Source organism: Akebia trifoliata, chromosome 5 (assembly GCF_017979445.1).
Source record: "Akebia trifoliata isolate Shusen 1 chromosome 5, ASM1797944v1, whole genome shotgun sequence".
NCBI classification, from domain to species: domain Eukaryota; kingdom Viridiplantae; phylum Streptophyta; class Magnoliopsida; order Ranunculales; family Lardizabalaceae; genus Akebia; species Akebia trifoliata.
Genome location: NC_141379.1, coordinates 34,926,302 through 34,952,049, shown reverse-complemented (window position 1 = coordinate 34,952,049; position 25,748 = coordinate 34,926,302). Strand labels below are relative to the sequence as shown.

The window sequence follows — 25,748 nt, the reverse complement described above, 5'->3', positions numbered from 1 at the left end:
AACATGGGTTAGTTAAGACATTCTTGTCTTTGCTTTTTTTTATAATAAAATAATATTTCTTTCTTTGATTAATAATAGACGTTTGAGTGGAAAAGCTTACTTTTTTTTAGTGCTAAGTAATCTTTGTAATTGGATCATGGTCTAAAGTTATGTACTATGTAACCCTAACGAAACATCAATGAGTGTTTGGCGATTATGTCGGTGGAGGTGTTCCCCTGAAATGAAAGACCTTAATCCATCAAAAATAGAGTAATAAATAACTTGGCCAACCGAGCCTTGATAAGCTCCTCAGCGAGGAGTAGGTCAAGTGTTCGAAACCCCCATGAAGCTATGAATTTCTTGGGGTCATCCTCCAGGGCCCTATCGACCCTTGACACAACCTGTTGCACATAGGACTTTTCGAGGGGGCGGTGTTCGTGACTGCGGGATTAATCCCACCCAAAGGGTGGGGATACCCACGATATAAATAAAAAATAAAAACCTTGGAAAAATATTTGTCTCATGTATCTCTCTATTTCCATGTCAAAGAATGAGATACCAAAGGGGTATGAGTAGTTACTATATCTATAACTAGAACAAATAAATACAATCTCAAAGTCAATCTCTGATATAAACCAATTGTAACTGAAACTCTTTCATGTCATCTCCATTAACTCTCATACTAACCACGACTCTCCCGCTTATGTCCTTAATTATTTCGATGTATCCATTATTTCTCAATCCACATAATTTTTTTTTTCTATTTCTTGTCTTTTTAATTGAACATATAATCAAATATAAAAAAGTCGACAAAATGCTAAGGGCAACCATTTAACATGATCAAAGAGCTTCTGTCTCCCACGTGTAACAAACAAGTCACATTGAATAGTCCACCAATATTGCAAGTTTGCAATCAAAATTCAGAAAGACAAGTTGGAATTAAGATAAGAATTAATACTTAAGGATTAGGTGGTACAAACGCATTTCATGTGCCGTCTTCTAATATCTTAACACATCCAAAGGTTATTTTAATGAAGTCTACACCTTAATCCACATAACATTTATGACAGTATCAATAAGGTATATTGTCTAGAACTTGTTTATATGTTTTAATCATATATGCATTATTTGCTTGTTATGCAAGCTGTTTCCACAGCATCAATAAACAACATTATATCATCCTAATAATTTACTAAACACTTACCAATTAATTAGTTGAAGACAAGTGCGCACGGGTGCTCAGACTGGTCAGAAATCCTTCCCTTACCTGTCACCTAAATGAAGAAAATATATATATAACTTGATCTGGCAAGAATCGGTCAGCACCTGACACACCTGGTGATATTTGAAAAAAAAAAACTGGATATATAAAGTAGAAATTCATAATTATTGACATATAAATTCAAAAGCTACCACTCTACTAATTCTTTCACCTCAATTGCGAGTAGACTCAAAACCAATTGGCAATGAGTGGACAGGCCCAGGAGCTTATAAGGAGAGAGACAAGGCAAGGGGTGTCCGATGTGGATTAAATTCAACAATCATGACCACATGATTAGAGTAAACAAGTAACACATAAAGGGATCTTACAATATATATGCATACACGACGATTTCTGTTATTGAGCAACTGGTAGTTGTAAGCCAGCTGTGGAAACTTTGGGCTTCACAGTAAATGGAAGTGTGATTTCTGCTGGGGTAGAGCCTAGTACTTCTCCTTGAAAGGGCACTTTGAAGGACAGAGATTGATACAGACAAACCTCATCCTCCTTGCAGTAATAAACCTGCCAAATACAATGTAGCATTGGTTCTACGCATGAAAATAAGGATAACTAACTTACAAAAGGATAGCATTGTTTCTTTCATACATGATTATTTATAATGTCAAAAAGAGTATTCGCCTCACTGATTTGTTCAATATTATTTCTAGAATGATAGTTTTTTGTTGGGATTTCAGTAGTTCGAAGAATCCCCCCACTTGGGATCGTGGTGGACCCCATTTACACATTTTTTTGAGTTTGATCCGTGTCACTTCTGATCAAATATTTATGACACTTTTAAAACTTTCACTTACCTATTCCTCTGTTAGGTTAGTTAAGAGTTGGATCCATCACAGAACTTCTGGACTCAGAAGTTAAAGCTCCAACCCAAAGTCATCTTTAATTTGAAGTTCCTACACTTTATATTTATCTTTAAACAAACAAGAACCAAATATTTAGAGGATGCCGTTACATATAATTTGGTTATAAGCAGTAATTGCAAGAACATATCATTGATTTCTACGATTAGGGAAGGCTTTGGTTGCTAAACGGGTAATGTCCACTTAAATAAAAATATATTATCTAGAAAGCATTTCCACTAAGACCCAAACCTTGCAGTTTATTCTCCCCATGGCAGGTGAAGAGGAGGATCTCTTGAAATGAAGTGATGCAGACCCATCTGGACTAAGATTCCCATCCAAGGGTTCAATGACCACTGCTTTTTCTGGCTCAATTTCTACATTGAATTTGCTACGTGCTTCCTGAATTTGGAAATGTAAGGGGACAACATTATATAAGATCCAAGTGGATAAAACAAAAGGATCAAATTACTAGTTAGTGAAATAATAATCAGAGAACCATGCGATAGTAATAAAGAAGAGTTCGAATATGATGAGAGAAAGACCTTTGAGAAGTGGTATCCTTCAGGTATTGATATTATAAGATACAAGTTGCCTTCTGTTGAAAAAACACCATCAACCGTAATGGTCTGTGTGTCAGCTGGTGACCGCCTTCTAAGGCGTTTCATGGATTTGGATTTTTGTGGAGGCTGGACTCCTTTTAACTCTAAGGTAAGGAGTTCAGCATCCTCTTTATTCAAGTCTAAATATCTGATTATACTGTTGTTTGTATCAGCTATGAAGAGTCTTCCTGCAGAATATCGTGCAAAGTTTTTAGTTAAAAAGCTCTTAAAGCAAGTGCACTTGAGACTGAAATGTGGTTCCATCTAAAAAAGCAAAATTTGAGCCACAAATTTTTTTTTGCCTCTGACACCACATGCATTGGAAGTATATCGTACTGTTCAATGCTTAGTGTCTGTTATTTTGTTTTAAATTAACCTTGCAAAGAAAATTCCTCCGTCGGTTAAGTGGTGGGACTTTCAGCAATGGGTTAAGAAAATTAGTTATAATGACTAAGTTTATTAGGTCTCTTAGTTCCTTTGAGGAGTAAATATCTGGTCTCGTGAAAAGGGTATTCTGCAGTGTTATAGAAGATCTATGCATTTGAGAATAAGCAACTATGATGGTGACCAATAATGTACATGGATTTCCATTTAAAAAAGAATGTCAAGGCATTAAAGCATTCTCTAAAGGAGTTGAAAATTTTCCATGGAACTAGACAACTATTTAGAACATCTAAAGAGAAGCGCCCAACTACACCAAACATGCAGGGGATAAGACTTGCAAGCAACTGTACCTGAATCCATTTAACAATAAAATTTTGATAAATACAGTCAATCAGACTACATAGACAAAGCTAAGTTCCATATTTGGATGTTGGCACTGTTGTGACATAATATCATTAGCCCAGAGTGCCTGATCAAGAAATAGTTTAGGCCAAACAACAAAGACAATGGTGTACTGTCAAGAAAAAAAGAAGTATTCAAAAATGGAAACATGGCAAAACACTAAATTAATACTAACAGGCTCACAGACAACCAAAGTCACACTAAAATCTCCAACCAAAAATTACAGTGAGACATAACAAAGAGCAAGGGAGGCATTTGGCTATGGACTTGGGAAGCAGACGATTGTGTTATTCAATGTTGTTATGTGAACTTGATGACACACATTAAAACTGGAATTAGTTGTGCAAGGTTTTAATTTACCATTATTTGCTGAAATACAGACCTAAAATCATAGTTAAAAAACAAACAATTTCCAAGATGCCAACAAAGATATTATCACACAACCACTTGAAATCTTCAATTATGTAACATTAAAAAAGTGACCTAGGAGATCGACTTTATCATATGTACATAATGAAGAAAGTGTAGCTCAACCCTACAAATCAGCTGTATTATATGCAGTTTTACACCACATCAATAACCCAAAAAAAAAAAACTTCAGATGATGTACAATATCTAGTTGTAGATTTAGAGAAATACATCCTAATTGTAGAGTGCTGCGGAATTAGATAAAAGGATTCAAAAGAGTAGTATCACCATTTTCTGCTTCTACAATTCCTGATGGCTCCGAAAGCTGCATCAACATTATAAATGCATCAAACAAGGATATTCAGGTATGTTCAACCTAAAAATGAATCAGCAGCAAGATTGCAACAATTTTTTAGAGGCATTTTTTTATATTGTATTTTAGACACAATATAGAAAGGAGAAACTCCATCATGGAATTAAAATAGGCAAAATTTTGTCGAGTTTAGCTAAACTTTGCAAAGTTCTTTTGTGCTGACACTTGTTGGACTTGGAAACTACTCAACATGGCATGACACTTTGAAAACTGTGTCCTATTTCAACCTGATAAAATGAAGTATCTTCAGGACAAATACGTAAAGTATCAAGTAAAGTACCACAACTTATAAATAAAAATGCTTGGGTCCTTAAAAATCATTTGTATGATGTCCAATAATTTAATTAGTTGCCAACATACAGAGTTTTTGTGAAGTAGGTTTTCCAGTGAGCTCTTGGATATTTCCGTGTAGCATTGTGCTGTTAAAGCATGTTCCATATCAAATAATTTGCATATCTTTTTCTTTCCTTTTGCCTCACAATGTTATGTTTTCTCTACTTTAAGAGAGAAATAAGTGCTCATGTAAGCGTGATCTTCTGTAAGTGAGAGAGAGACACACACACATTTAGAGTGAGAGGGTGGGGGAAGAAAAGAAAGCTTTTCTTTCAGAAAAAAAGTGACAAACAATTGAGTGGGCCGCTACATTAATATCGCTCTTTCTTTGGGGTGGTAAGTGAGATGCATGTTTTGTGAATTGCATACTACTAGCATTCCTCTTTTACGATACATGTCAAACCAAATTATAAACAGATTCAACCACCAGAGCTTCTTTAATTATTTTTCACTTAAGATGATGGCTTTCCCATCAATTGGCTAATGTTCAAGAAATATCAGCAGGCCTTTGAGAATCAATTGTGGGAATAAAAAGGATACCAAATATTTACCAACCTGTGCAGATAGTGCTGGTCCATCCTTGAAACCAGCGTGCCCAGTCCCTGCTAATGTAGCAACTCTTTTAGTGGTTGGGTTTAATTTCTTGATCTGTAATTTGAAGATAAAATTCAGCAAATGAGTTATGACCTTTATTGGAAAAAAAAAAAAAAAACCTTATAGATAGCAGCACTAGAAGTACAGGAGAAGCAAAATATATCATAAACTGGTGAATCCAAATAGAAAGATAAACAGAGTCACACAATATGTATACCAACAGATTTACTGAAATGTCTGGCAACTCGTGAGTGCACGGTCAACTAACTACTGTAACTATCTATGGTATGTAATCAGTTCAGTACAGATAACTACCTTGTGATTATACGAATCTGTGATATAAACTTGGCCATCCTTTCCACATAAGACACCTAAAGGATGTTGGAAAAGTGCATCAGAGCCTATTCCATCGTGATCTCCAAACTGCAAAGATTATATATGTGTAAGCATACATTGAGGAGGTCAGGCTTGTATTAGCAAATGAAATTTAAGATAAAACTATGAGTATCCTGACAGAAAACAGTGAGTACCCTAAACAGATTGTCTGAGAAAACTGGATCTCCCCCAGCTAGCAATCTTGTTCCTCCTGTTTTCAGATTTAGTGCTCTGATGGAACTACTCTCACTATCCGCAACATAGATTTCTGTCAAATCTACAAATACATGTCCTGAGTTTAAACTTGGATCATAGCTACTGAAAGTCATGAAAGTTGTGTCAAATAATTCCAATAAATGAATTACCAGGGGATAGTGAAATTCCAGATGGCTGTGCAAATGATGTGCTCGTAGAGCTATCTCAATAAATAAAAATAAAAAAGTTTAGTAATAGTTTTTAATTGAACATTAATAATGCTAAAAGCAACCTTCTGGCTGACATAGATTACCTTGATCCATTCAAGTTTCTTTCAAAACCATCACCACTAAAAGCTTTAGTGACTCCATCTAATGTATTGTGTTCCCAAATTTGATGCTGACCAGCCATTGCAATGTAAACTATCTCATTGGTGGATTCAAAGCAAACATCCCATGGAGAGTTGAGAACCTGAGAGGAGGGGAGGCAAGAAATTTGAAAGTTCATTTAAAAGTGAAAATCTAATAGAATATAAAATTAAGTGCCATGCACCTAACCAGATGGAATAGATCTTACTCCAATTCATATTTTGATTTTCTAAATCATGGTAGATGAAAATTAAAGAAAATACTGTTATATGTTCTTCTAAACTTGCCTGAGTGGTTCTTTTCCCTCCTGCATAGTCTGAACCTTTGGTTCCATTTCCAGCAAGAGTTCGCACTGACTCATTAACAAAATCAATCTCCCTAAAGAAATATGAGAAAGTTAAATTAAATAAGAGCAGTATACATTTTTTTTAAAATAAACCATCTAAAATGTACTGTGAGTGCAAAACTACAAGGGGATTCATTTACCCGAGTCAATTTGGTCGACTGAGTCAACTCTGTTGTTGAGCCAACTCAATCATTGAGTCAACTCGTTTGACTGAGTTAACTCTCTGGGTGTCGCCAAAATCGCACTCTATTTTCTGAGGACCGTTAGATCATTCTAGACCAATCATGGAAATGATCAAATCCAAAGGCTTAAAATGAGTGATCAGGATGGAATTTGACTTTTCAAGGATCATTTTCGAAGTGGACCCGAAAAGTTCATTTTCAAAGGAGAATGGGAGTTGGGTTCCAACTGAACTTTGTGGACTATATAATTCTGACACGTTTCATCCTAACTTGCACTAAAATTCTCAAAATGGGACAAATATTTTAGGTTAAAACTGAGGTACACTATCAAGGCGTAACCAACATGAAACCATCCAGGCGTAACTTTCAACATACCTCAGGGCATGATTTTCGGTGTCTGCAACATATAACAGATTTTTCTTTGGGTTGTATGCCAGGCCCTACGAGAAAAACATACAAGGTCAAAGTTTCTAGCATTAACCAACATGAAAACATGCATAAAGAGGTGAGTCGGTCTTCAATACACACGCATGCATCATCGACTGGAAGCAAGTACTCTGATAAAAGAAACTGTTGATAAGTTAGGAGTTACCTGAGGGTGACTGAAGGTGGCATCATCAAAGGTACCATCTCGTAAGCCTTCCTCTCCAGTACTCCCAATTTGGACTATAAAATTTCCATCTAGGTCTGTAACTACCTAGCCTCCAAAAAAGAAAAGACATCAATGAAATAGGCTTTGCAACCTAGCCTCATGAATCTTGCAGCAAGAGGAACTCTAGGGAGTTTGAGTGTTTTTTTTAGATAGACCAAAAAAATTTATTCAAAATGAGAAAATGGTAGGAAAAAAAATACCAACCAAACGGCACACACTATTCACTACGAAGAACAAACAGAATCCTTGAAAAAACTTTAAAGGTTTGATCTGGGAGCTCTAAAACCTTTAAAACTTTTTTTTTTGTTACTATTTTCATCTTTTCTTCTCAGGTTGGCATTGGAAAAAACTTGAAAAAGTAAGAAACAATAAGCATAGGGAGATATATAAGTGACAAATGAGAAAAACTAAGTGTTTTGTCCGCATGTATATCAAAATCCCATGAGCTTCCAGTTAAATTTTCCTGCTCATTTTGCAAGAAAAATTAAAAATCTGCAACGTTTGTAATATATAATTTACCATGAGAAAATAGAATTTCTCTCTTTTTAGTCCCAAAAGATATAGTGAGATTTTCTGAAATGTTTGAGATATTTTTGAGAAAGCTTATATGGCATTTATTCGAACTATACTTTGTTAAAATATATTCTAAAGATAGGGAAAATGTATACATACAATGCGGTTATGACTACTGTCTGAAATAAACAGCCTATTGTTCAAGACATCAACTGCCAGCTTTCCCGGAAACTTCAACGGAGATGTCACTAAGCGGGGATCGCTATCCTTCTCCAAAGACAATGGAATAGGAGTGTTGTCTAAGATTTTCTTTTCACCATAAAACAGAAGAGCTGCCTCCACTAGATAGTCAAGATCCTGAAAAAAACAACACAGTTTTTGTTGTTGTTGTAATTTTCTTGTATTTTTATTCTTTTCATTTTTTCCAAGTGAAGTCCAAAGTAAATAGGTTGCTGTTAACATAGAACTTAGTCCAGGTAGGGGACATTGCTCAATCAGAGAGTGAGGCATTCTACAATAATACACGCAGGCACATGCACATGTTTTCATTGTGTTTAATAGCATCTCTAAATTCACATAAAAACAAACAAAATTAGCAATTAATAAAATGATGACGCTTAGTTTCAACAGATGTAGAAAAAGTAGAAGGAAGACAACATAACCTTTCGATGACCTTCTCCTGCTATTTGTGCCAAGAGCTTCCCATTGGGACCAACAATAGCAAATGTAGGCCATGAACTTATACCTAATTCCCTCCATAAATACATATCCCCATCATTGACAACCTACAACAAACAGAAATTTATGCAACAGAAATAGGATGAATGCTGAACGACACAAGATTTGGCACCTATATTTTATTGGATCACTTTATAAACTTACACCAATAAATGCTACTGCACCATCCATGCTAAGTGTAAAAACAAATAAGTCCACAGATGGGGAGGGTGGGCAAGCTTTAAAGCCTCGTTTTGAGGCAATGTTAGATCTTGACCAGAACATTCTGAGACAATACCGAAACAATTTGAAACATTCAATGTTTCGATATTGTTTTGACCAAAACAGGAATGTTCCACCAAAACAGTTTGAAATAGCCCGAAATCTTGAACCATGGCTGGGAGAATCAACTAATAGACATGCAGTAGCATTTGATGTGCTACTAAACACTGTTGATGTGCAACGCTCTCTATGGTGCATCTATCTTCATGAAAATTATTTTTTATGAGAAAAAAAAGATTTTGTTAAAGAACTGTTCATCAAGTTTCCAAAAGTTTGACATACTGGGTGAGTGATGTCATAGCGCAGCACTGCATTGCGAATGGCTTCTAGGTCCTTCTCATTATCAAACTTTGCAGAATGCACTCCCACAACAGTGAACTGCACAAACATAATCATGTATATAGCGATTGCAAAGGAAGCATAATTTGAAAAGTCACCAATTAACCTCATGATCTGGCCAAATCATGGTGCTTCCTTATTGAAGCTGAATATAAGGGCAGGGACTTATTTAGTTTTATATATGGATCTGCCCAGCTCGCATGTAGATGAGCCTTAGGATGATTCTTGACAAGGACACTCTTTTCAGTATGGAGATCATACTATTAAAAAAAGTAAGACCATTCTGAAACTTTTAACCCTGCCAAATGCTGGTTCTAAGTTTGGTGTGTCTGGCTTTCTTTAAATTGTAATCAAACTTGATAGGGTTACAAGTCTCAAATCAGAACTCGTTCCATGTGGGGCCCATAGACCCATGTCAAAATATCGTTTAAAAAGAACTAGTCTGACAATTATATTTATTTTCTCCATGATGTTGCCTTGGTAGAGTAAACCAGGAGGGCACTCAAAAGATTACAGAAAGGAGGAACTCCTTGTTTGATACCTATCACATACAAGAAATTTAGGAAATTTACAACACCTTCTTGCCCCATCCATGTAAGTTAGCAAGGTGTCGTTGACAACTAAAACATTACAAGGGATAGGTGTCCAACAAAGAGGTTTAGTTCCTAAGATGTCAATATAAGGACATTGGAACAAAAGTACAGATAATGGGAGATATGACTCTTCAATTCCCAAAATATGGGTATTAATACATAATCTCTCTCCAATATGCCGATACCATGCTTTGGTTATTAGTTTCTTAAGCTGAGTTGACAAAGCAAATAAGGAAATTGTTAGTAGTTTAGAAAATGCCCAGTAGTACAACAGAAAATGAGAAAATAGTGTTGTAGAAGTGCCGATGAAAAATTTGTACGAATATTAATATCATGGCGTACATCTTAAACAATATTCCCTGGCTTGAAAACACAAAAAAGCAAAGCATGGTATCAACATAATGGAATGGATACCCGTATCCACATCCAGGTTCTCAAGAAATGAAGAACCTTTTTACTGTACTAGTGTCTGCATCCATAACTGTATCAAGGAATCCTAGATCATAGTGAACTCCTCTTTCTTTTACACCCCTGCAGCTAGCATTCCTTTATTTTGGTAATACAATTCTCTGGCATTAGTTTTGGTATATTTTAGAGCACTTTAAAAACTGAAATGGGCCTAATGTTATGAGGAAATTCTGTTGGAAGAACATGGTCAAAGTGTACCTCCAAATCAGTACAAAGTCTAGGTATTTTTATCATTCAAATGAGTAGTGAAGCTTATAGAGAAGCCAATTTCTTGTGGGATCCTAGATAACCAACAGACGTAGATGTTTGAAATGAATAAAGAGAATTTTACCGGCTTATCTTTATATTTTTTCTCCAAATATTCTAGATCTGGCAACACATGCATACAGTTTATACAACAGTAGGTCCAAAAATCCAATAGAACCACCTTTCCCTTCAAATCCTGTGAAGAAAAAAAAACAAAAAGCTTAGAATGTCACACATAACCCAGTAGTACTCATGTGTTGCAGTCCAAGTGATAAATTATATAGACTTCAGTTTTAAAAAAATAGATTAAACTAGAAACATGTGAAATTAACAAGAAATTTCTTAATCAAGGAACATGTGATATAAGACTTTGTCATCATTATCCTCGAAAGGAAAATTGATATTTAAGGCAATATAGTGAAGCCCCACTAGAGACCATAGATCTCAGATACATGCGGGAAGCTCGTACTTGGTCACTTCCACTACATGATTTCATCCAGTAAGAATAATAACATAATAACTTTTAGTACATTCAACAAAGGGGTACGTGTTTAAGATAGGTGCACTGAATATGTTCTGATGTAAGACTGGTATGTACAATGCTGTGGAACACGGCTTACACTAGTGGGTTTATTGAAGTTCCTCCATTTCAACATGTATATGGAATCCAACTAATGCCAGGAGAGTTCATGGTCACAAGTTAACTCTTCTTGCGAGAATAAGGGGAAAAAGGAGATGAAATCTGGTACCATAAAGTCAAATGCATGAAATTTGTAATTTAGTATACCTAAACGAGAAATAGCATGTCCACTTACTAGGAAGATAAGATATAAAGGGAAGAGGAATTGCAACTTGAAATTTTATGTTACCAATGACAGAGGAATCATAAAATAAATCACCCAAAGATGCTAAAAAGTAAAATAGAATATTTTGCAATAGCCATCAAACACAACAGCAACATCTTCTTGCAACAAAAGCTGATCAAGATTTGGAAAAAATAAAATAAAATTACAAAAGATAATTAAATGTAAAAAGGTAAAAAAACAAGGGTATCTAAATACTTTGCAAGAATTTTTCTAGCCGGACAATGGAATGCTTTATAGATATAGTATATAAAAAATTTACCCTGCGAAACTGAAGAGGAGCTGTATTCAGCCAATCAAGTTCAGATGGAAACTCCGGGACAACAGTAGCAGTCCCCCTTACAGAGTGCAGGATGACACATTTAGAATCAAACATATTAAGCTCTAAAAAAATTAAGAAGCAAAATGTGATGCTCAAGTCAAGCAGAGAAAACTGTGTTAACAATGATTTGTTATGTACCTGGCCTCCACATCCGATATATAGTTCACAAATTGTTGGATTCGTGCAGATTGGGGTTCTCCTATCATCAGCCGAAAGAAATGAGGTTTGGACCTTAACTTTTGTCATGATTATCAGTCATAGAAATCAAAAAAACACCCATAGTATCCATAACTTATACAAACTTTGTTCATGACTTTGCAAGATCATTTCACGTAAGGAACATAAAGTAATATTTACCCCTCACCCCCCCCCCCCTCCTCCTCCCAAAACAAAAAAAACAAAAAATCCAGACCAAAGAGAAGGTGGAAGAGAACAAAGTGCAAACAGATGTAATTGTTATCTCACCAAGTTTGGTACCTTGATTCGGTCCAAAAGAAGGACGGCTGACCCCAAATAACAAATTCTGAATAGCCTTGGGAGATACATATTGCATTGCCTGCACATGAATATCAGCTTCAAAAGAGAACATAGATTAGATTCAACCGAACACAACTTTCTCTGTTTGTGAGTTATACCTTCCAATTTGTGATGGTGAAGAGGAGACAAGAGACTGCAATACCCAAACTTCCATATCTCAAAACATCACGCCGAGAACCCAGCAACCTGTCAATAAATTATTTCTGCAACCGCAAGGTTAGATTTATTGACCTACATAAAATCCTCATGGTATTTCAGATATCAGTGAAATCAGAACAATCTTATCAGCATGCAATGAGTGCACTGATTTCCAATGCGAGACAACGGCACAGGAGAGTTTCAACGATAAAGGATAATAGCAGGTTACTTTGCTTGGAACTATTGCTGAATCTCAGATTGATTTCTGCCACTAAGTTCAGCAAAGGGAAAATCATAAAAATAATATAAAACCTAATGAATAAATCGTAACAAATATTCTCAATACATTTTTCCATTGGCTACAATCAAATTTTTTCTTGGATGCACGTCTTGAGGCACACCAGAGGCATAATTCCCACAAGAATTCAGCTTCCTTCAGAGAGGCTTATGACTTAATGTTGAGGTAAGCACATATGATGAGGCTTACTCATTATGCAGTTCCCATACCTAACTATCTAGGAATATAATTGGTAATACATGAAATATTACATGATTTTTTACCAAAGAAAGGAGAATTCATAAAATATTAAAACTATTAAAACATATTTATAAGCACAGAAAAGAATATATGAAGTACATATTTTACTACTATGATAAAGCATCATAGCTAACTTAAAGTTTCTATGGTAGAACTCATCTTACCCTCCAGTAGAAAGGATGTTTTCATTGCTGGGATGTGAGTCTTCAGTTGACCAACCTTCTGTCTTTTCATTAAGAATCACCGGAGAAGTTTGTGCCAAAGAATTAGTATTTTGGGACCCCTGCATCTTCTCTTCTGCAATGGTTTATCTTCATTACTCATTGTGTCAGAAATAAATCTTAAACATAACCCAAGAAAGAACTGTTATTAGAAAGCTAGAATTATTGCTACAAGTATGGACATATGGTTAATCATTGCTACTCTCTAAAACTATAAACTGAGTCACAAAATCAATTATCAATGTTGTGGAATGGGACACTATCTCAAAAAGAAAAGATACATTCGCACGATATAAAAACACAACAAGAGTTGATGCTAAATAATTCATATTTATAGTTTTTTAACAAGTGGCTTGAACTAAAACTTCACAGCACACCACAGTATTAATGGATGAAAACTGACGCTTGCAGTATAATCTCAAAACTACATACTATGAAAACCCAAAATGACACCACCATCGAGAATGTCTTGAAGTGAAACATTTCTTATCTCCTTTCTGATAAGTGACGGTCCAGCTTGTTTTAGAGTCTCTTCTGATAATGTAGTTGTTACAGCTATACATCTGCAAGCAGCACAAAATGGTGAACAATACCCCAGAAAGAGGGCGAAATGCAAAAGCAATTAATGAAAAGGCTCTAACTTCAATGCATGGATCAAGATATTCATGTAACCAACGATCAGTTAAGCACAAATAAACTAAACTGAACATTAGCTTCCACAAAGAACAGCAGAAAAAGCAGATTGAACATGTTCTTACCTCATTTCTGCAGCTTTGGCAGCTTGAACTCCAGCAAGTGCATCTTCAATCACAATACACTGGAAAATTTGTATGCAAAAGTATTTGATATTGGTAAGAGTGCATACAAAGCAACAAAATAATAAATAAAGAAGAAGAAGAAGAAGGTTAGGATGCTCAATTAAAGACGATGCTCAATTAAAGACTTATGATCGTCATTATCACCATCACAGCGTCTTTTAGGTGGGTAAGTTGAACCCACAATCTCCTTCAAACCAAGAAAACTACCTTCTTTGTAACCAATGAAAATGGATAAGTATTCCGTGTAGAATTTATTGATCAGTATACCTCACTAGGGGGCACATTCAAGATCTTTGATGCAGCTAAAAAAATATCTGGAGCAGGTTTCAAATTCTCAAATGCATCTGCTGATACAATTGCATCAAACCTGGTATGAAAATGGGGCATACAATACTGTCAGATTCAGGAAAGGTAGAAACAATAGAGGAAATTACCTTAAAAAAATCTCACGAAAAGAACTAAAGAAAATTATCTTAAAGATTCCACTAAGAAAAAGGTGTGGTTGTAGTTCTCAATCTGAATTTCTTGGATTAAAACTACCGGAAGCATTTGATAGCCTTACTATCAAGCAAATAAACCAACTCTTGTCATTAAATAACCATGTACCACTGGAAAATGGAACTGAATTGCCTGAATATGACATTTTCTAAATATACTATCTTAATTGAGCTCAAGTTGTAGATCAAGTAACTGCTCGTATTGAAGAATAGGTCTAGGAGCCTTGGTGTATGATGTTTGCATATTACATGGTAGTTAAAGGGAATAGAGACAGAGCCACATAAAATTAAAACTCTAGAAAGATACTTCGGCATCCAACGGCTTCAGAATAAGTAGGATCAAGACAGAGTATAGGGTATGCAACTTTAGTAATGAAAGGTACACATAAAAAGAGAGGAACCATTACCACAAAGTAATGGATTTAGATTGCTATTGACCACCACATTCTAATCAAATTAAAAGGAAAACAAAATACAATGGCAGTAAGACCAACTACGCTTTATGAACCTGAATGTTCAATTCAAACAAAGTTCTCAAACTGTTGATTTGCTCACCAAAGAATATGTAAGATGGGTATGTTATAGATTAATAGGTCATCTTAACTCTAGATTCTTTATTTGTATCCTTAAGCCACCCCAATAATCTTCTTCTTTTTTTTAATATAAAGTATTGCATACAAACAATGAACGATAAATGCAGCACAGAAGTACTTTGGCTTACATCGATAATGGTAAACCAGCAGCAGCCAAATTCGCATCAACCTTGATTCGATCAGCACTGGAGGCAACCGCAACTTTAAGCCCATTGCTTTTACACTGAAACAAAGCAGAACTATGTATCACTTGTTGAAGTGATCCAACAATGAATTTATGGAAAATTCATGAACTTTGTGCCTGTTTTACCTGCGTGATCAGTTCAAGGGCCCCCGGGAATCCAATTCCAGAGTTTGGCTTCGCATACTGCAAGAAATTAACAAAATTTTCGACTAAGAACAGTTTGAATTTTAAGTTAAACGGGTTTATCATGATGATTCAATTACCTTATCAAGATATATCTCGAAAAAACGTTTCTTTGCACTTTCGGGATCAAATCCTTTAACTCCCTTAACGGAAGCTACTCCTCCTAGAAAGTTCGCCTCACCTAATAGCTCATTTGACGTCGAAATGAAATAGTTGAAATCGAATATAGGTTTTACAGATAAAGATATAGAGATTTTTAATGGAGTGTTGTGTGGAAAAGATTACCAGTCCCCATGAAGGGCACAAAATCTTCGGTGGTGACTTCGACTCCCATTTCAGCGAACACATCAACTGCAGCCATGCGTGATGGTTCTTCGCTATTGCAGAGGACACCATCCATGTCGAAGAGAACAGCTGAGACCTTCCCCCACTCGTTTTCAGTTTCAGAAGCATTTTTCTCTTCTAGTTTAATACAAGATGTGGTCGTCTTTGTGATTCTGTTTTGGCGGGAAAACATTAGGGTTTCTCTTCGCCATTGACGGAGGAGAGAGATCGAGTGAGAGTTGCAGAAGGCGTGATGTAATTTTGTGGATGATGAAGGGTAAATAGGGGAAAATGTTTTGGTGGTGAATGAAGGCGCCAACAGTCGAAACGCCATCTTTTCTTATCAGTTAGTGGCGAAGGAGGGTTCGATGTTATATCGTTGTAAAATGGTAACATATTGACGAAAATGACCTCATATTTATTCTAGATCCATATGTAATTACGAGTGCCTTTCTGTCTTTTCGCGAGATGTTCGATGGACTCGTTTGAGTTTCTTCTCAGGCTCTCTCGCGGGCCAATCAAATATCGGACATTATCCAAAGACTCATCACGAGTAGTCAGTACTCCCCGAAGCTTGGTTGAAACCCAACTCCCAGTTCTCTTTTCACGCCACGTGTTATACTCATTTTATTCCACTAATCCAATCTGCGAACTCCATTGATTGGATTATGCGACAATCATTTCAAGTCGTTGGATTTTAGATTTTTCATTTTGGTTCATTGGTAATAATTATAGATACAAAAACATGTATTATCTTGTAGTATATGACGATGTCTCATAATTTCTACTCCGAGTGTGCTTGAAACAACACCTCTCGACTTCCAAATTAGAATCTTGGTATAAAAATAGTGTAAAATTTATAGTGGAATAACGCATATCTTTTTGTGTCTCTGTTTATATATTTATGGAGGTAAAATCTTATGATTCATTTTTTTTTTTTTATCTTCTTTCTAATTATGCTATTATTTATTTTAGTAGGTTGTGTTGATTAAGAATGTCTCTAATCGATGTCATTTTTTTATTTAACCCTTCTTTTTTTGGATTTTTCTTTAATAAAAATTCTTATTGTGATAGCCACAATTAATCCCTGATTTTATTGGGATTTGGGTTGCTTAAACTATTCTACCACGTAATCTTGATCTGATATTTTTCCAATCAATCAAAATTCATGCTCATGGTTGATTTGTGAACCATCCAAGAAGCTTACCCATGAATTTCTATATCAAACTCGAATATCTAAGGGTATGTTTGATTGCATAGAAAGTCACTTTCCATGGAATTTGAAATCCATGAAAATTAGTTGTGGAAAATAAGTAGGTTGAAAAATCAAATTCCATTGTTTGATTTCACTTGGATAAAATCATGGAAAAATATGAGAAAAAAGAAGAAGATGAGAAAGAGGAAGAAGATGAGAGGAGGGGGAGAGGAAGAAGAAGATGACGAGGAAGAGGGAGGGGGGAGGATGTGGTGATGGTGGCGACGAAGGTGACGGCGACGGTGGAGGTGACGGCGACAGTAGCGGTGACTGTGACGGCGACGGTGGCTGCGGCGACAGAGGTAAGTGAGGAAGATGGGGGGAGAACGTGGTGGTGGTGGTGGCGGAAGAGGTGAAGGATGGAGAAGAAGAAGACAAAGAGAGAAGGTGGTCGGAGACGGAGCCGACGGCGACAGCAATGGTAACGACGACAAGGTTAGTATAATGGTGGTGGTAGGGAAGAATTGAGGATGAAAAATATGGGTGGATTTCATTTTCCCACCCATATGGTTGGAAAAGTGAAATCCATGATTTAGTGGACTTTTTGAATGGGGTGGAAAATGAATTTTCATTTCCATGTGCAATCAAACACTTGAAAAATGTCATTTTCCATGGAAATTGATTTTCCACCATATTTTTCATGTGCAATCAAACATACCCTTAAGTGTCATGTGTTATCCCTCGGTACCCTACAAAAAATATCCTCTACAATAACCAATTATCCAAACTTAACCCATGGTGTTGGTTGGTACACAAAAACGTAAAAGTCTTGGTTTCGTCCCAATGAATCAAGTTTAACTTATGACGTTGATCGATGCATAAGAATGTAAAGTCTTGGTTTTCTCCTAGAGAATTAAGCCTGACATAATACAGCGGTTAGTACATAACGACATAAACTTCTAGTCAATGCATGAGAACTTAAAGTCTTTGCTTCATCCCAAGGAATTGAGCTTGACCTAGGTCATTGGTCCATGAATTAGAATGTCAGTATTATTTTCTTCCTAGGCAACCAATATCGACTTGGGTCATTGGACGGTGCATAAGAACGTGAAAGTCTTCGTTTCCTCCCCAAGGAATCATATCCAACCTAAGATATTGGTCGATGAATAAGAATGTAAAGTTTTGGTTTCCTCTTAAAGAACAAAGTTCAACCAAATCTAAAACGTTGATCGATGAATAAAATCATAAAGTCTTGGTTCCTCCCAATGAACCAAGCTCGCCGTAGGCAGTTGATCAATGAATAAGATTGTAAAATATTGATTTCCTCCTAAGGAACCAAGTCCAACCTACCATTGGATGGCCACCAATTTCTTATATTTAAAGTTAAATTTCATCCGTAAAAAGTAAATTTTTATTTTTATCTTTTCTGTTTTATTACTTATGGTGGGTTTTTTAAAACTTATTAAAAATTTGAGATTTACATGCACGTGTCACCCTATCATATATTTGGATGTAAACTGATTAAAAGAAAAAAGACACCAAATACATTTAACTGACGTGGAATGTGCACAGAAGTATATGTTGTTGTTACGAGTTCGATGGACAATCGAACGGTGTTAAATTCACGCACAAGCGTGTATTATGTTTTCATGTGACATTTTGGCTATCGTTCTCTCTATAGGTTTCGATTTTTGGCGCCATTTTCTTCTTCTTCTCTCTCTCTCTCTCTCTCTCGATCGATTTGGATTCTTCAGAAATTAGGAAAAATGGCTTCTGGTTCAGGAGAGGGATCAGGGTTTGGTACTGAAGATTTCGATCCATCGATCGCAGTGACGACTGATGTGGAGCTCTTGAAGCGGGCGTGGCGGAACGAAAAGGCCTCTCCAGAGATTCTTCAGTTTCAAGCCAGTTTGGTTCAGAGGTCGAGAGAGCAGATCCAATTGATGGTAACTGTTTCGCATCACTAACTATAGCCCCTTGTGTGTGTGTGGGTCGGGGGGGGGGGGTGTGGGGTTTCTTATTGGACTAAGATTTCCTCCGAAACTTGAGAATTTTGTTGAAATTAATGTAATATAAGTTCGCATTCGAGACATCTCTGATGTTTTCTTCCTAATCCTAACCCTAACCCTAGATATGTTGCTCTCTTCACTCTCAATACTGTAAAAGAACGTTGGGTTTTAAATAGTTCATCGATTTATTCAAAAAGAAACAAACGAAGAAAAAGAAAGAAGTGCAAATGTGGTTTTGTACTTGGAAATTGTTTGATGTAAGAAGAACTCATGAAAAAGGGATTTATTTAGATCGAGCAAATAGGAGTAGTGGGTTGCATCGATTTTGGGTTGTATAGATGTTGTTTGAACTCTTGGTGGTTTTGTGTTTAATTTATCCCGGTTTTGATTTGTTTTTGCTAGGAAGATACCGTGGAAGAATACGAGGGAAATTGTACCGAGCCACTCACCGTGTCCCTTTACCAGATGGACTTGGATCGGACTCTGTTTCTATTGAGATCGTATCTTCGAATCCGTCTCCAAAAGGTGGTTACAACAATTACAACCAAACTAATAGTTGATGTCTTCCATTAAAACAAAAAACAAATGATAATTTAGGTAGATAACAATGTCATCTTAAGGTCACTTCTTAAGGCAATGTTGTTACACTAACACTCCTCTTGTTAATGTTAGGGCTTTGAGAATGTTTCTTGGTGTCTTGTTATTGCAGATCGAGAAATATATGATCCACATTTCAAAAACTGATATGTGGAATCGGCTTTCCGAACAAGAACAGAAGTTTGCTAAAAGGTGAAGACTTCTTTTTTCCATTTATCTTTGTATGTTTTCAATTGGTTGTTGTTTCATGTTTTCTAAAATTAGCTTTGGTGTGGATAGGTGTACGGATGATATCGAAAAGCATCTCAAACAAACTGTTTTGTCACGGTTGCCATATGGTTATCAATCTATTCTGAAGCAATCCGTATCAAGTGAAGAGGATGACATGGGTACCATCTTTTCCTTCTATCTATACTAGTTAATCATGTTTATCCATTAAAACCTATCTAAAGCCACATGTTATGTTAATTCAAATACACTATTAATTCCAACTTGCATGATTCTTCTTTACTTTTTTTATGTATTATAAATAAATGTACTCTTATCCCTCTCTAACTATTATTATCTAATCTCGCAAGTTTCGTATTTTTCTAATTCAACTTGCTTACAAGGTGTATCTTTGTGGTTGATGAATCTGCAAGATGATATTAACCAATTCATAGTTTGTAGTACTATCTGAATTCTGATATTCGAAATTAATATGTCATGACCAACACATGATTCTTTGATTCATTCTTCTGTAAACCTTTTGTTTTTAGATCACTTAGTTACTCAGTGAGTAGTGTTCCAATTGTTGTATAGAAGTTGGTCTGCCAAGTCTTTCTAAAGGCTACTGTAAAATCCAAATGGACCAAACCTATGTGCATATGCAAATTAGTTTTTATTTCCAGTCCACAGAAGAAAGAATTATTACATCCTTCTCCCCAGAACACCACTTGATGTGGCTGCACTTCAAGAAATAACAGCGCAACAGAAGTTAACGCAACGGAAACTTTTAAGAAAATCACATACTCGATGTAATAACAAAATGAATTTCATGTGATTCACCTATGTTACTATGCGCATGGTTTTAAAACTCGGTCACGTCTCGTCTTGTTCATGCCAGATACCGAGTTGTCTCGGATGAGTTTTCTGATACAGTTGAGATGTTTCATTCAACAATGAGAAAAATGAATGTGGGGTTTTAAATCTTGTCTAGTACATTGACTTGTACGTCCGTCTCATCCGTGCCTGATATCGAGACGACTCGTGCAATACGTCTCGGATGACTTTTGAAACCATGCTTATGCTTACAACCCACAATATCTTATATGGTTTAGCTATCCACATCCTTTGCCATGCTGTCTATTGTGCTCTTTGCATAAAATCCATCTGTTACTTATTTTCCTCCTTTAAGTTGTGCTGGGTGATTATATCAAATTTTCTTAAAAGAGGAAAATGCAAGAAAAGTTGGCTAACTGAAGTTGTTGGAAAGAGAATCTCTAAAGACTAAGTATGGCTTTGTTACCCATTTTCTGGGTACAATGTTTATTTTAATGTTTTGTATCCAATGTTGTAAAGTTCTAGCTTCATGCTGGATCAATGGTGACCCAAGTTTTGGGTCTACTCTGAGCTAGGTAGAGTAATCAGCTAGAGGTTAATACATTTTTTCCCTCTTATATGAACTTGAATAATTTTGTTATAAACATTTAAAGGCACTTACAAAAACAAAATAAAGCTGTAAATTCGACCCTGAGATAGCTTGTAATACCATTAATCTTGTCTTTTGAGTTGTATAATAATGAATTATAAATGTGTTTCAATGCTTGTTTTGTCATTTCCTAAAACCCTTGTGCATGTTAGGCATAATTTAACACAAATATTTCTGTTATTGGAGTTCGCACTGATCATGAAATATTTCCATTTCTAAGCAACTGAAATACACACCAGAATAAAAATATAGACACGGGGTGCTCAAAAATAAAACCAAAGTTACATACTAAAAATTTAAACCCAAATTATCTGTAACATCCGAAAACATGTATTTCCTATAACCTCGTAATTGGGAATCTAGATAACTTTAGTCTGGACAGCGAAGTACGTTTGTAAGAAACTTGCAGGGTGATAATTCCTATTTGGAGGCCTTTAAGAAAATGTGTTGTGAGAACCCCAGTGGGCAAGGTATCTTAATGTGATGTTAATCACTGCAATACATATCATAGAAGCCGAGAACCCATGTAACAAATCACGAAACTAAAATATGCAGCTTTCCATGTTGATGAAGGGAATATGATGAGCTCAGTCAGCTCTCACCCATGAATGATGCTTATTAGCACTTCAATTCTGCAGATGTCAGTTTAGCTTAGCTGGTTAAGTCTTTGGGGTGATAATACCAGAGACCTGGGTTCAATTCGCACCAGCACCGAGTTACTGAACTCATTAAAAACAGGCTTACCAATCATTTAAAAAAAAACGCACTTCAAGTCTGATACACCTTTGGTTTGTTTAGGATCCAAATGGATTCTAGTGACTAACTGCGGAATATTACTATTTAAAATCTGACATTTTTTTTCAAGGTTTGGGCAACCTGTTAATCTGGTTCCATCGAACCTTATTTTCCCCCAAGATCATCTAGTGCTTTACTCTGTAGTTTACTTTGTTGAACTGTCAGCCATGTGGACATTACACCCGTTAGTGAAGCATTTTGTGTAACAATGATTGAATAGGTGAACTTCTCTGCGCCAAGTTTCAATTCTTTCCATCTTCAATCGTGCTTCCCACACTTCAGATTACATTGATATTTTGAAATGTTTCGTAAATAAGACAATCTGAATCCACACAGGTCAGATTGTTTGATGATTAGGGGAATGTTTCCCATTTTGCCTTGTATTCTCCATAGCCCATACAATATATGAACTAGGGGACAGTCTTGACAAAGAAGAATCAGTTTTAGTCAAGTGGTCCATATCACATCAATAACTCAACCTCTTCCTCAATGTCCATTTCTAATCCATATAGGAAAGATTCCAATTTTCGAGATCTCTATACTTAAATTGACTCAACCCAACTTAAAAAATGGAAATATTTTCTTTTTCATTGCAAACATGACAGCTCCTAAATTCTTGTGCTGATTGATCTTTGATTTCAATTTTCAGTTCCAGAGCCTCAGTTGGACACATTCGTTTTCTGCAAGAGCAAGGGATCACTTGGAGCTTTCCAGCTTGACGATAGGTAATCCTTTAATGAATTTATTCACTTCTTTTCATAGTGAAATCCGTTTCATCCACAATGTTTTTACAACTCATATTCTCCAATGTTGTAGTGGTGAGGAGATCGTGGACCTAGTCGCGGATGATCTGTACGTCTTACGTTACAAGTCCATAAAGGCACTAGTGGAAAGTGGGCAAATCGACATTGTCTGACTATGCAATCACATGGATCACCAACATGTCACATTGTTTAATTTGGTTTGTTGGGAGGATGTACCTTATATGACAAGAAGAATGAAGACTGCTTCTTGCTTTAGCACCTGTCGTTGCAAAAAGGCTTAAACATATTTCACGAATTTCGGTGAAACTCACTCTCGACCATTTCATTTCCATTAAGAATATCCTTCAATTATCTTTATTAGTTATTTCAAAATAAAAAATAAAAACAAATTTTTAAGTGAGATTTATTTTTAATCCATATATTTCTAACAAAATAAAGTTGTCCCATGATAAGTTTGCAAATTTTATAAAATTGCCACGCCTATTAAGATGTGAATGTCTCTGTTTCCTTTTTGAGAGATTCTATTATTAACACACCAACTGATAAGTAACAGTTTTGTAAGTAAAAAAAGTAGTTGGTGTGCCGATAGTATCTATATTTATCAATTTAAGTAATATAATTGAAAATGAGCTCTAGTCTTATATTAATTAATTTATAAATGATAGGTAGTTGAAAATTGCAAGATGTTTGAAAGTTTAGCCGAAACGAGGATGAGAGTGACGAGAGGATGGCTGAATCGATTTCAACCATCAATTGTCACGCAACTAGACTAGAGCAAGGCGACTATCACCTAATACAGAGAAGAATCTGTGGTGCATGAAAGAAACGTGTGCGTGGTACTCCGTAGTCCACACTCCACAGACGAATTTGGTGCTTCCCGAGGTCTGTTTGACTGGTCACGGAAATTATATAAGAAACTGATTTTCTTTTAAAAATGCAATTTTTAGGTCATTGATTGCTTATCTTTCCCCAAGATGATGTATGTTTTACTCAGCTCCAATGGTTTTTTAAAATATGGGTTAGAACTTAGAAGTTTTGGATTGAGCTAATTTTTTGTGATGATGATCTTCATGATTTCTGATCATCCTAAAAAAAAATATCAGATCAATCTAAAACTTTTAACCCCATCAAAAATGATTTAAAATGTGGATCGTCGATTTTTTTACCAATAGTTTGTAAACTATTTTTTGGGGATTTAGAAGAAATTTTAGATTGAGCTGATTTTTTTTGCGAGGATGATCTTCTCATCATAGAGATCATCCTCACAAAAAATCAGTTTAATCTTAAACTTCTAACTCATACTTTGAAAAATCATTGTGAGGATGATCTTCTCAACTCAAAGGTTAGGATTCGGGATTTGAGGAAAGACACGGAGTTTTTAGAGATCAATTTCAATCTTTTAAGGATTAATACACATTTTCCAAGGAGTTTTAACTATACATTTTTTTTTAGATTCCCTAATATCCCAAAGGTCATGTTGATTATTTTTACTAATGATAATTTTACTCACGTCGACCGTCTTTACTCGGTCAATGTGTTAAGTGCATCAGAAGCATATATCTTTTTTTCTATGTATCTTGAAAAAATAGATCTATGGTTCTATGCAATTGTAACGTGGATCGAGTATAGACCAAATGAAAATTTTCAAGTCAGAATATTACAACTTTTATTTTTTTATTTTTTCCTCCACAAAATTACGATATAACCGAATAGCTCGAATGAGTTTTGGTCCTACGTTAATTCAACAATGAAATCTAAAACTACATTGTAACCAGCTCTATTTTTTAGATTTTCTTAGATGCAATGTTGTTGGAACTTATATTCCTATAAAGATCTAATTCTAACGAACCTTATGTCCTTGCGAAGGACCGAGATGGCTCCAGTTTGTCATTGAGGATGAACTATCGAAGCTTGTTTTTGTTGTTTTGTTCTTGTTTTTGGTTTTGTCCATCAGATACGTTCTAATAATTATGGCAAAGACGACAAAATATAAAAAGAAAAAGCAAATTTTCTTCCTTTTTGTGTGTGGTTACAAACTTACAATAAATATTAATTAGAATATGAAAACGGTCACATGGAACGTACCCTGCCACAAACTACAAAAACACAACCAAACAAACCTTCCAGCAATCAATAATCCTTCCCAATATCAACGGTCAAGATCTTAAGCAAACCCTCATAACAGACACCACCGTTTTCATCTCCACCTCCCATTGTGATCATAGCTTTCACATCCTCATCATTCGCATTGAATCCTGCCCACTTCATATAACTCTTCAAATCATCGAACCCAATCTTCCCATCTCCATCTTTGTCCATGATCTTAAACACGTCATCCATCGCTCCATTTACAGATGACGTTTTGGGGAAATTTAGAACCTTTTCGAACTCTTCGAATTCGACGAACCCATCTTTGTTCGAATCAGCTATCGATATCATCGAACCCATGTCTTCTTCGCTTGCTTTATTGGTACCAGAGTAGAAGGTTCGAAGATCATTCAGGCTAATCTTACCATCTCGATCCACGTCAATAACGTCGAACGCTGGACGAAAATCTGACATTCCGGCGGATTCCAAACGTTGCGTTCGGCCGGAAGGACACATTATGTTTGTGTGTCAGATTTCCCTTGTAGCTCTATGCTTGAGATCACGAGGCGTTTCAAGGAGAAGAAATTTATGATAAGTTCTGAAGGGTTAGGAAGACTTATATTAGAGGTAATGTTTAAAAAACCGAACCGAACTGAACCGGTGGTCCGACCGGACTGTGTTATGAAGATAGCCGGTTTTTGTAATTGTCCTCTTTTATACAAAAATAAATACATCTAATTTAGGAAAATTCTATTGGCACTCCAAACTTTTACTTATTACATGCTAATTACTTAAAACTATTAAATTTAATAAATGAAATTGGTTTGACTGCGGTCCAACCAATTTCACAAATTCTAGATCGACTCGGTTTTTGAATAGTTGTATAGATTTGAGGAAAAAGCTTTCATGCAGATAGAAGGGCA

General features: G+C 35.8%; 3 protein-coding genes across 7 annotated transcripts; 1 reads left to right on the top strand and 2 right to left on the bottom strand.

Annotated features, from left to right (window-relative positions):
* Positions 1 to 898: 898 nt before the first annotated feature.
* On the bottom strand, positions 899 to 16,045 carry LOC147402561 (haloacid dehalogenase-like hydrolase family protein). 5 transcript variants are annotated; one of them, XR_015178920.1, is made up of 29 exons: positions 15,649 to 16,045; positions 15,444 to 15,544; positions 15,307 to 15,363; positions 15,125 to 15,219; positions 14,174 to 14,273; positions 13,847 to 13,905; positions 13,521 to 13,651; positions 13,032 to 13,164; positions 12,290 to 12,377; positions 12,120 to 12,210; positions 11,793 to 11,853; positions 11,595 to 11,670; positions 10,555 to 10,665; positions 9,106 to 9,201; positions 8,487 to 8,609; positions 7,984 to 8,181; positions 7,252 to 7,356; positions 7,035 to 7,099; positions 6,419 to 6,509; positions 6,077 to 6,234; positions 5,934 to 5,983; positions 5,724 to 5,845; positions 5,509 to 5,616; positions 5,155 to 5,247; positions 4,182 to 4,218; positions 2,643 to 2,887; positions 2,350 to 2,499; positions 1,413 to 1,762; positions 899 to 1,314 (listed from the first exon to the last, which is right to left on the bottom strand). XR_015178920.1 is itself a non-coding variant. In XM_086444259.1 (29 exons), exons 1-28 carry the CDS (start codon positions 16,019 to 16,021, stop codon positions 1,598 to 1,600), a joined length of 3,282 nt encoding a protein of 1,093 aa, XP_086300385.1. In that variant the 5' UTR covers positions 16,022 to 16,045; the 3' UTR covers positions 899 to 1,314; positions 1,570 to 1,597. The 5 variants fall into 5 exon arrangements, 4 of the variants coding, with proteins under 4 accessions (XP_086300385.1, XP_086300384.1, XP_086300386.1 ...); XM_086444259.1 differs by having other exon boundaries at positions 1,570 to 1,762; XM_086444258.1 differs by having other exon boundaries at positions 899 to 1,253; positions 1,570 to 1,762.
* Positions 16,046 to 18,580: 2,535 nt separating this feature from the next.
* On the top strand, positions 18,581 to 23,043 carry SLD5 (DNA replication protein-like protein). Its single transcript, XM_086444257.1, has 6 exons — positions 18,581 to 18,828; positions 19,294 to 19,416; positions 19,601 to 19,680; positions 19,768 to 19,877; positions 22,623 to 22,698; positions 22,790 to 23,043. Exons 1-6 carry the CDS (start codon positions 18,649 to 18,651, stop codon positions 22,887 to 22,889), a joined length of 669 nt encoding a protein of 222 aa, XP_086300383.1. The 5' UTR covers positions 18,581 to 18,648; the 3' UTR covers positions 22,890 to 23,043.
* A 1,684-nt stretch (positions 23,044 to 24,727) lies between these two features.
* On the bottom strand, positions 24,728 to 25,453 carry LOC147402559 (calcium-binding protein CP1-like). The gene has a single exon (XM_086444255.1). It carries the CDS (start codon positions 25,339 to 25,341, stop codon positions 24,868 to 24,870), a length of 474 nt encoding a protein of 157 aa, XP_086300381.1. The 5' UTR covers positions 25,342 to 25,453; the 3' UTR covers positions 24,728 to 24,867.
* Between the last annotated feature and the right edge of the window lie 295 nt (positions 25,454 to 25,748).

What these genes read in the sequence shown, in the direction of transcription:
- LOC147402561 (XM_086444259.1), bottom strand. Translation starts at nt 16,021, where the DNA reads ATGGCGTTTCGACTGTTGGCGCCTTCATTCACCACCAAAACATTTTCC. An exon ending in TGTCATTTTGGGTTTTCATA is followed by an intron (nt 13,165 to 13,520) that starts GTATGTAGTTTT and finishes AAACCATTGCAG; the next exon opens with AAGAGAAGATGCAGGGGTCC. An exon ending in TCACCATCACAAATTGGAAG is followed by an intron (nt 12,211 to 12,289) that starts GTATAACTCACA and finishes ATTCATGTGCAG; the next exon opens with GCAATGCAATATGTATCTCC.
- LOC147402559 (XM_086444255.1), bottom strand. Translation starts at nt 25,341, where the DNA reads ATGTGTCCTTCCGGCCGAACGCAACGTTTGGAATCCGCCGGAATGTCA.
- SLD5 (XM_086444257.1), top strand. Translation starts at nt 18,649, where the DNA reads ATGGCTTCTGGTTCAGGAGAGGGATCAGGGTTTGGTACTGAAGATTTC. An exon ending in TTCGAATCCGTCTCCAAAAG is followed by an intron (nt 19,417 to 19,600) that starts GTGGTTACAACA and finishes TTGTTATTGCAG; the next exon opens with ATCGAGAAATATATGATCCA. An exon ending in AAGTGAAGAGGATGACATGG is followed by an intron (nt 19,878 to 22,622) that starts GTACCATCTTTT and finishes TTCAATTTTCAG; the next exon opens with TTCCAGAGCCTCAGTTGGAC.